The sequence below is a fragment of the Tyto alba genome, unplaced genomic scaffold (genome assembly GCF_018691265.1).
Source record: "Tyto alba isolate M040663 unplaced genomic scaffold, T.alba_DEE_v4.0 Super-Scaffold_5, whole genome shotgun sequence".
NCBI lineage: Eukaryota > Metazoa > Chordata > Aves > Strigiformes > Tytonidae > Tyto > Tyto alba.
The window spans coordinates 4,093,161-4,104,111 of NW_024881326.1; the positions used below are offsets into that span (position 1 = coordinate 4,093,161).

General features: G+C 40.3%; 1 protein-coding gene across 3 annotated transcripts in view; it reads left to right on the forward strand.

Annotated features, from left to right (window-relative positions):
• CHRDL1 (chordin like 1) overlaps nt 1–9,904 on the forward strand; it is a 44,841-nt gene extending 34,937 nt beyond the window's left edge. For all 3 annotated transcript variants that reach the window (XM_042807448.1, XM_042807447.1, XM_042807449.1), the window contains exons 9-12: nt 2,090–2,284; nt 4,016–4,180; nt 5,382–5,471; nt 6,736–9,904. In XM_042807448.1, the coding sequence (XP_042663382.1) occupies nt 2,090–2,284; nt 4,016–4,180; nt 5,382–5,471; nt 6,736–6,866 (581 nt within the window). In that variant the 3' untranslated portion in view covers nt 6,867–9,904. The remainder of the gene's footprint in view (nt 1–2,089; nt 2,285–4,015; nt 4,181–5,381; nt 5,472–6,735) is intronic.
• The last annotated feature ends 1,047 nt before the right edge of the window (nt 9,905–10,951 follow it).

Consider the following 10,951-nt stretch of genomic DNA (forward strand, 5'->3'; position numbering starts at 1 on the left):
TTGACATGTAATTCACACATGAAGACATCATCAAAGCAATTTCTAACTGATTTGTTTCAGCAAATACAGAGCATACAGACGAACAGCATATTTCTGGATGGAGTGCATAGTAATTGCCGGAACTTCAGACACTCACTGCCTGGAGAGTGTCTGAGAGATCCCCATGATGGGAACTGGAATGCTGACCGTGTATTTTGTTTTGTTCTTGTGCAATTAACAAGTGTTTTATTAATTAATGATGATGCCCCTTGAGACGCATTTCAACAAGCTAAAAAATATGCACACAACTCTCCTGACATGCAAATACTGTGTCGTTGCATGGATATAGATTAATCATTCTAAACATGAAAAGCACTTAAAACAGGGCATCAGGGAACTAGAAGTTATTACTTGCCATATTTTGGCTTCTACTGGAGGCTTCAAGTCCTACCTCAAAGTAATTACTTAACTGTTCTGTGCTAAACAAACCCTTAAACCAGACAGAATATGTATCTACACAATGTCATGTATTATCCCTTCCCCTGTCAGGGAGAAATCATGAGATATTTCTATACGTAGAGGATCTGGAGAACTCTAGCTGGGAAAAAAAAAATCCATATAAGCATAAATATAACTAATAATATAGTATTTAAGCATGTAAGAAGCCTGCTGAGCAGCTGAATACCTACCAGTTTTCTCGTTTATAGTTTTTTCTCCCATGTTCTTGGTATACAGGTAACACTTCGCTTTTATTTGAGAAACAAAACTGTTTCCTACCTCTAAAATAAAAATGTGCCTTAAGAAAGAGTTAAAAAGTAGCAAATTATAAACCAAATGATAGCATAACCCCATGAAAGACAATACATTGCAAAAAACACTCTCCATAAATCTCAGTAACTCGGTAAAATATAAGCCAGTTGGTCACATCTGTTACCAGTTAGATGTAAATTTCAGATTACAGATAAAAATTAAATTGCTTTTGAAAGTTACAGGCAAAATAGGAACATATTTTACAAATAAAAGCATTAATAAAAATGATGGCATATTAGAAGAATTGGAAATATTTACAACATATCCCAGCTTCACTTTAGTTGCTTTTAGAAATCAGGCAGTGCCCTTTCTTTCACCTTGTTAGGATTAGTTTGCATTTTTCTTTGTGTTTATAAAATATTTAAAAAGAAAGAAGTAGGGTTTATAGGACAAATGCAAACATGGTGTAAAGTGATATAATTCCCATTAACTGCCGGGTGACCCAAACTGACTTCCACCAGGCATGGATTTTTCCACTCTGCTTGTGTCAGCTATATTTCTCTGTCTCCCAAGGGCACTGATGAATAAATATTCTGAGGTGCTTAAATGGTATTGGAATGAAGTTTCAGTCCCATATGCATCCTTTCATGTTAATATTTTCTTATGATTCCAAAAGGCGAGTGTCTATATATACCTACAAACATATATATTTCCACAAAGGACATTAAATTTCATTTTGCAACATTCCCTTGCTTTGTTCTGTATGTTGTATAGCAGGAACTCTCATGCAAGAGCAATAAAAGGCCCAGGTGGCACTAATCCACCCTGCTGATAGCATGGCTCTCACTGCAAAAGCCGTGTTCAGCTAAAAGTAAGAAAAGTTGTGCAGATGACTCAGTAGCAAATGTCATGATCCTGTCATCTGCAGATTCAATTCCAGAAGCCAGAGCCAATGTAGCAGGCTGCGTCCTGTGTGTGGACTGAAATTAGGAGGGGAAGGAGTGAGTTTTATAAGCTGGTTAATGATGCACAACTGAAATGTGTGCACTGGAGAGGAGCTAGTCAAATACTTGACTCAGCCACCTTCATTCTTCTCAAAATAGTGATGGACACCAGCGTCAGCAAAACTGGAATCAAAGCAGAACTGCTCAGAAAAGGGTGATCACAGGCTCAGACTCATTTTAAGGAGCAAAACTCCAGGTTAAAGTTAACAAGCAGGGAAATGGGCCAAAGACACTAACAGATTATGTATACAGACACTGCTTTATAAAAGTGTACATGAATCAAATGAATATTCATAGAGAGGTAGCCAATGAACATACCTTTTCCAGTTGTACTTTTTCTTCCTTTTCTTTTGTAGTTTGTGTTTCAAATGGCAAAACATACTCACATGGTGAATCTTGGCATCCTAATCTCCGGGCCTTTGGAATCGTAGAGTGTGTGTTGTGCACCTGCAACATCACCAAACAAGAATGTAAGAAAATTCATTGTCCAGAACAATATCCCTGCAAATACCCTCAGAAAGTAGAAGGAAAATGCTGTAAAGTCTGCCCAGGTAAAACAAAGTTGATCACAAACCACCTTTTCGTTGTGCATGTTGAGGGGGCTTGGCTCAAACCTTCTGGTCACAGTAAGATTTTATGAAAATAGCAGTAGCTGTGCTCATTGTTCTAATGTGTGTGCAGAGATCTCAGTGTGTGACAGGCAGAGCTGCCCAGCCAGCCCTGCTGTTCCTCAAATAGGGGGGCTCACTGCCTGGGGCACGTATGTCCTGATCGGTCACTGCCTTTCTCTCTGCTAGCATGACTTCCTGACGCTCATTTCCAAAGAGAGTATAACAGAAACACATACAGAAGGTTCATTACTGTTAAAAGACTCTCCCATCCTTCCCTCACTGCAGTGCCCACAGAACCTTCAAATCATTTTCTAGCTTGTGAAAGTTGCCTGGAGATAATATAATTTCTGCTTTTTAAAATGTAGCAGAAGGATTCAAAACCCCTGATTATAAACTGATTGGTGTCAGTTATGTAACTTAATCCTTAAAATAAATACTAACTTACCACAAATTTAGCATTGTTTCTATGCTGCACTAATGATTAAACTTATGTAGACATTACTTACTAAAATAAATGCCTACAACTACTGAAAAATCTGCCAGTATGACTCTGCTGATGATTTGCCAAATGACCAGCCATGTTGCATATAATATAAAAGGTAAAGGAGTGTCCAGTTCCCTCTGTGCCTTTAAACTTTTCTGATCTGTATGGCTCATTTCTATGTTTGGTGATGCACGGGGCAGAAATGCTCTGAGGAAATGAGTTGTTCAGTTTTATGTAGAAATCCTTCATAGAATGCACACTTCTCATTTTCTCTTGCTAGCCTTGGTTACTGTGGAAAAGCACAACGCAGTGGCAGTAGGCAGGCAGGAGATGTGTATCTAGATCCTTTTGGATATTTGTGAATCAGAGATCCACAGCTTTTATTTGTCTTATTTGAGATGAGAACAGTCAGAAAAACCTGGCTAATAGGCTTCAATAGAAAAATTAATAGCGAAAAGAAAGTTACTGTCTTTTTCTTCGAGATTCTATGTGCTAATTTTTAAGAAAGCTGAATCTCTTCCTGCAGTCTGTCTTATATGTGTGGAGATGTATTAATTATTAGTTTTTTCCACAAACAGCAGTCCAAGTTTCTGAGTTGCATCATCTCTCTTGCATTCTTGTCCAACTTCCAATTACCAACAGAATAATTGCGATTTCTACTTATATGCTCTATGACTTTAGCTGGTGGGCAAGAGGTAAGTGCACTGTGGCTAGCTCAAGCTTGCACTGGCCAGCCAGCTGCTGCCCAGCAAATTTCAAACCTTGTAGGTTCTACCTGCCCTTTTCCTCAGCAAAACATTAATTTGGGTCTCTTCACTCTGTTCAATCACCATTTTCATTTAGTTATTACCTCTGAGACTTCTACCATTATTTCAAATATGCTTGAAAAGCGGATAACAGGTTCAAAAACTGTGAGGAGTCTCACAGACCACATCATATTCCACAGCTCATTTCCTTATGAAACTGGATTATAAATATGAATACTGTCCTGCCACCATAGACAGGCCATCAGAACCTAGCAGAATAGAACACTATTAAATGTTTGGGGCTTAGCTGGAGATGGATTTGAGTGCCCATACAAGTGAAAATTCTACTTTAAAACTAAACTTGCCCGGCTATTGGTGCCAAGTAAGTTCTGGAGGACTTGATTACAGTTGTAGTATGTGTTTTGGGCTTTTTTTAAACAGAAGTGCCGAGTCAAACCTTTGACAACAAAGATTACTTCTGTGGGAAGGAGACATTTCCCGTCTATGAATCCGTTTTCACTGAGGAAGGAGAAACCATCAGAAAAATTGCAGTAGAGACTGAAAAGCCATCTCAAATAGAAATACATGTGTGGACAATTAGAAAAGGTGAGTTGAGCTAATTCTTTAAACAGTGTATCATCTTGTCGTGGTTTGAGCCTGGTCGGCAGTCAGGACACATCTTCCATTGAAATCCCAGGACAATTTACAAATCCAAGCATCTTGAGACTGCTGTTCTTCTGGCTATTTAGGATATCGCTAATACAACCACTTCCAACATACTCAAGTTTTGCTGTGCAAAAAATATTAGTACCACAAAAAGCTCTGGTTCTACAAACTCCTACCCTTCATTGTGAGCAAAAGCACAATGACAAACAGGCTGTCAGTAATACCCTGTGTAATTTATTGCAGAGAAATGGGCAGCAGGGTTTGAACCAAGTGCCTGGAGGTTCTTATTTAGGATGGACTAAAAAGCTTTCCATTTAAATCAGTCTGCCCTATCTGCCTTAGTGATGCTACACCCATGATGGTTTAGAGTATGGGCAAAAATGTGCTAAGGATGGAGACAATATCTTTTACTAGACTAACGGGTAAAATTTGGAAAAGAAATAGAAAAGCATTCAGAAGCCCAAGCACTTCTGCAAATCCTGAACTTCTAGTATAATAAAAATTATCTCCAGCCTCCTAAAGTCCTATCTACTTTAGGCAAAAAACACGTGATCCTCATACGACACCCTACTGTATGGCAGCCCTTTACACAGAAACAATACATCTCTAGGATGCACTTTAAAGCACAAAGCCAAGCCCAAAGTGTGAGCAGAAAAGAAGTCACAGAGGATTGGATGGTTAATAACTACCGTGTGTGTTCAAGAAGCCACAGAGCCTTGTGATGATTTGACAGTGATGTTGCCTACTAGCTCATGACAGGCACAGTGGTATCAGACTAAAAAATGATACTGATTTTCTCCAAGACACTGGGATTTTGGCTTCTGTTGTAATCTTTCATTTACTCATACTAAGGAAGGGTTCGGCTATGTTGGAAAAGAATTGGCTAATTCTCACCCTCCTCACAAACTCTCCATAATTGTAAATCCACAGAAGGATTTACAGGACAGTAGCAAAAAAAAAATCAGGGGGGTGGCAGGCAGAATAAAAAAGAATAGGCTGAAAATCCACATAATTGGTAAAGATTATTTCACAAGGTGACCTGACATGGCAGTAATTCTACATAAAGACAGGACAGCAACACAAGTTTTACAACAACAGGCACATTTCCAGTAACATGCAGTTCTTGTTTCTTTGCTTGAAGGGATCCTGCGCCACTTCTATGTTGAAAAACTGTCCAAGAGAGAATTTGAAGAACTTCCTTACTTCAAGCAGATAACAAGGACAACTCCTAGTAAGTAAAATTCTGACCGCTTCAGGTTTCTTTTCTCCATATAATCATAACTTCGAAAAACATTCTCTTTTACTCAACACAGTCAAACAGATGTACTATTTTTTCCTCCAGTACATGGCTCCAATATTTTATAAGTTTTTATTTAAATAATCAAAATACAGCAATTTAAAATATAGATACATATAATTCATGTCCATACTGTCTTAGTCTCCTGTATTTTGATAAAATACAAGATGGGCTGTTTCCTGCCCATACTGCCGTAAGCCTGAAATATGACTGATGTCAGCACAGCAGCACAATTTGGATTTATTTAAGTAGTATGTCAAGTTTCCCCAATTTTTTAGAAAGTGATTTAGAAGGGAAAAAATTCAGAGGTGATTAAAGGAGTTCTCCTACATAAATATATGCCATATTTGAAAGAAGCCTTTCCTGTGTTCTTAACAATATCTTCATTATTATAATCTGTCTCTTGAAGGGACACGAAATTCTTTTATCACTCTTGATTTTTTTTTTTTTATTTCATCCAGCTTGGGATATGACACTCAATTTGATAGCTGAATGAAGGTGTAGACATTTTTAGTTCCCAGTTCTTTTGCATTACAAGTTGTCCTTTTTTCTGAGGTCTTTAATTAGGCAACGAAGTATTTTTCCCAGGAATACTATATTCTTGATAATACAGGTTTAGTGAGAAGCAGATACCTTTTAATAAAAAAGTATCCTATTATTTTGCTGTCAGCCTTCTGTAAGCTTGTCATTGTTATCTATAATATAGTATTGTATTTACCAGGACAGCAGGCATTTCTATTAACATTATAAAAAATGTATAGAAATATTAATATCCATCAAACACAGTTTGTATTACACACAGGTAGGCAGAGTTCACAGTGCATGAAACACTTAAACTTGTTGTTTCCCAACTTTTAAATACTTTGGTTTACCATCAGAGTTAAATTTTCACATCACTCTGTCACAAAGCAGAGTATCCAACATCATAAATGGTTGCATAAATAGGGTCAACTTACAATACTACTTAATTACAGAAAGGAATAATATTCTGGTCCTTGTTTATTATTTTTAACAGTTATTTTGCATGGAATATGTTACATGATTGTAAGATACTTTGCATATTTTCCATGGGAGGATTGGACATTCTCTCCTTGACCATTGTGAATTGGTTGGTCTGAAGAGTGCTTGTAAATGTCTTTGAAGTTTCCTATGCCCTTTTCTAAGTCAGTATCTGTCTCCTTTGTATTTTTGTTTTCAGGCCAGTGGAAAATATTTAGCGAGGGAGAAGCTCAGATCAGCCAAATGTGTGAAAGCAGAGTGTGCAGGACTGAGCTCGAGGATTTGGTAAAGGTTTTGTACCTTGAAAAGTCTGAAAAGGGTCACTGTTAAGGGAGACAGCACTGGAGGGAGAAACACAAGAAAACTTATGAAAACTTGGATCTGCAGCTGGACTGCAGGCTTATTTTGCTTAAGTCAACAGTTGCCCTAAAAACCAAAACTATAATGCAGTAATTATTCACATCATGCACAGCAAATTTGCTGCTTTATGTGTAGTGGTCTGTGTCAACCGTTCAAATATCTCCTCCAAAAGACTAGGAGGCTCTGTATTACTGGTGGGGGAAGGAGAAAGAGAGATTGTATTTTCCCAGAGTTGCATTTCTTTACAAGTTAAAAGAGAAAACAGAACATTTTTATTATTATTATTTGGCAAGTTATTCAAACTAATGAAAAGAAGGACACCTAATAAATGTGCAGGAACTATGGAGAGCATTATTTCCTGTGCTGAATTTATACCATTTCTGGTGTTGAAATGACTCATGGATTTTTTTTAGTAGTGGAGGAAAAATACAAGTGATACAATACTTGTGTTGGAGACATAAAAAACAGATTTAAACTAACAAACTCCTAAGCAGCCTGCCTTTGGGATGATGTCTTGTAGTTGAGCAAACTGAGTCCATAAACTGAACAGCAGGTGTTAGTGGCAATCACTGTATTTTTGTAGCAATTTGAGCAAATGTTCGCTTTTAAGTGGTTTTCACTGTTTCCTCCACCCACTTCTCTAAAAAATGTGAAGTGTTAGCTCCCTATCACAGCTCTAATAACTTTATTCTTCTGGGCCCTATTAACACATGGACTTGGCTGATAAACTGCCTTCTAAAGTGACATGGTAGAAGGTGGTGAAGTACTTGCAGTACTTTCAAAACACCTACAGGGTTAAGCCTCCTGCTTAATAACTCCTTAAGAGTTGTGATGGTGCTTAATTTATTTGTTTGGATTTGCTACAACCTCATCTGCATTTTTCTGAGGGTGACCTCTCAATTCTTATGCTTCAAGGACAGTTCTCTCCCATGACAAACACTGAACAGCTACAGCAGGCCTTTAGAACACAGCAGTTCCATGAGAACTGTTATCTTTGTGAAAAAGCAATCTGAGAGATTCTGTTAAATTTAGTATAGCATGTCTACAGTGTGTTTAAGAAAGGTGGCTCTCATCTGCAGAAAAGTATAATTTAAAAAATATTTTCTCTGAAGAGTCACCAAAATACTGCACTGCCTTGTGGCTGCGATGTCGGATTAAATCCCAAGAAGCAAGTGACTGCCTGCTTTTGCTCCCATTTTCAACACCACAAGCAGACAGGAATAGTGCTGTCCAAACACACTAGGAAACAAAGCTTTACGGAAATGGCCTGAGCCAGGGGCTGGGTCTTCACGGGGAGTGAAATCAACAGTGAGAGCAAGGATTTTGAGGTTTGTCATTCTGCTAGTGACAGCGCTCCAAGGTGTACCCATTCCTACAGGGATGAAGGTGTGGGAGACCTCAGTGCTAAATGCCAAAAGCCTGTTCAAGGCAGAACTTCCCCATCCTGAGGGGATCTTTGTCTCGAGCAGCAAACCCTGGCAGCCCCCCTCTGCAGTGCAGGCCTTGGGGCCAGGCTTCTTCGTGCCGCCCAGGTCCTGCCTGTGCTGCCTGTAGTGTCAGGAGGAGAATCACGCAGGGCTTCTCGGCAAAGAGGAGCGAGTGAAGGGAATTTGGAGAATACATATAGGGTAACCTCAGGTCCCTGGCGATCTTGCCTGTATATAACCAACCCATTGTCCCTAGGCCTGGACAGAGAGCAGATAATATTTAGGAATACTTACCTCTGTACCAAGCACTCAACACAGTCCACTGCATAACAAGAAAACATGCTAAAAAGGGAGCTTCTCCAGCAACCGCGTGGATTTGCAAGAATGAAATACTCTCACCTGGTATTAGAACTATGGGGGTCTCTTCCCAAGCCTCCCCGAGCTGCAGGGAAATCCTCTGTGGTCCCTTTGTGGCCACAGGGGAATCTCTGCTCAGGGCCGGGAGCGCCTCCTCCCTCCTCCTGCCCGGCCCTCGGTGCCGCGGGGCTGTTTCTCACACTTTGTCCCTCACCCCTTGCTGCCCGGCAGCGTTCGGCCCTTTCCTAAATCCGCCCTCCCTGAGGCGCCGCCAGCCTCGCTGAGGGGCTCAGCCGCGCCCTGCGGTGGGGCGGCCAGAACCGGCTGGAACCGGCCGGAACCGGCCATGGCCGGCCCGGGGCAGCCCCTCAGCTCCCCTCAGAGGAGGGGCCCGGCAGCACACCGGCACCTGGCAGCACTGGCACTGTGTTATAGTGCAAGGTGTTAACTAGCACCTGGCTGTGAGAAGTCCTGTGTCTCTGTTTATTAAAAGAAGACCTAGGTGAAACGTTCCACCACCTTTCCACAGGACTGTGGCCTCTGCCGCCAAAAATCCTGCCCTGGTGTTTGAAAGGGGTGTAGTGTTTCCTAACAGGTCCTAAGACCTCGCTGCACCAGAGGTTACTGCACTGTAACTGCAGAAGCAGCAGTTTGGCATCAGCAGCACCCACCACACGTGGCATCTACTGGATTGAAATGTACTGCAGAAGTGTGAAATTTTATTATAAATCATCTAATAAGTCATGAATTAACCTTACAATTCCTTTGGTGAGGACATTGTAAGGAAGAGGTTCTGAGAACTGTAGTGAGCTGGTGGGAAGACCAGCAGTTGATTTCTCACCTCACAGGCATCGTCAGTTTGTAGCAGTAGCTGGTGGAAAAAGACTAAGTGGAAAGTGTACAGTGTTTGTAATTTTTTTTTTTTTTTAAGAAGAAGAAGGCAACCTGCTTTTTGTATTTGTGACAGGACAGGTGGAATCCAGATTGTGTATTTATTTTATAATAAACACTTTTTAAGAAAAGCAAAAAAACCCCATAAGCATCATTTAGTAAAATGCAGTGTTGCGTTTCTCCCGTTTCTGGTCACTTAAGACAACAAAATACAGTGTCATGTTTTTCATTCTCTTCATGGGATGTATGTCTGTTACAGTACTTATTTATGTACTTGTTGTATCACTTTGACCTGGTTTGATAAATTAATAAACTCTGAAGTTGATAATAAAACAAGACATTTTGTGTATGATGCTGTTCAGTCAAGGTGTTTGGTTTTGGTTCCCTGATTGCAATCCTGCTGCTGCCACCTCAGAGAAAGCCTGAACCCGCACGCCTGGCTGGGTGTAGTGCATGGCTCTCTGCTGTGGAATCCAGTTCTGAGCTATGAAGAGTCAGATTCAAGACTTAGACTGATGGACAGGGTGCAAAGTAAGGCTGCAGCACTCACCCGCATCCTTAACACTTCCAAGTGTGAGTTTGAATCACATGGATGTCAGCAGTACACCTAAGGTGCTAGTTTAGCAAAAACCTAAGAGGTATTTGTAGGTTACGAGCAGTTCTGACTTACCGCCACTTACAACCGAGAAGCTCTGTGGAGAGCACTCATGGGAGTCCCAGTGAGCTCAACAGGATTGTGTGGCCCTCCAAAGACAATTTCACTTCAATTAATTAACTGTTGCAGTATGCTGCAGTGTTTAATCCATAGGGATGGTAATGTTGCTCCCATTTCAGACACTTTCAGACCAAGGCAGTAAATGTGTGCAGCAACTTGGCATCCACAGGGTCGGCACTGAGCCCTGACTGCTCACCATGTCTGAAAATCAGACACGTAACATTTGCAGCAGAACAGCTATGTCCCCAGCACTGCAGTAGTTCATTCTTTTGGGTCTTCTCTCAGGAATGTCTTTTGCAGAATTTTGCAAACCAACTTACACTAGCACTCGAGCTAAATTGAAAATATATAGAAATTATCACAACCTGGGTAACATAGACAAAAGGATCAGCAGGATGCTCAAACTATCAGCTTATTTAAATTGTTTAACCTCAAGAGCCACGACTGCTTTCAGGAGTTGGTAGGGCAACAATAGTATGCCAGGGAGACAGCATATATAGATTTTCTGCTCAGCGATATGTTTGACCTTTGGGAAATATGCAATTTAATTCAGCTTTCACCTACCTGGCATGATTAATTTTGAAAATCAAAGCATTGACATCCATACATGGAAATGAACTAAAGAAGAAATCAAGCACTATGAAAACAGTACAGGACATACTGCT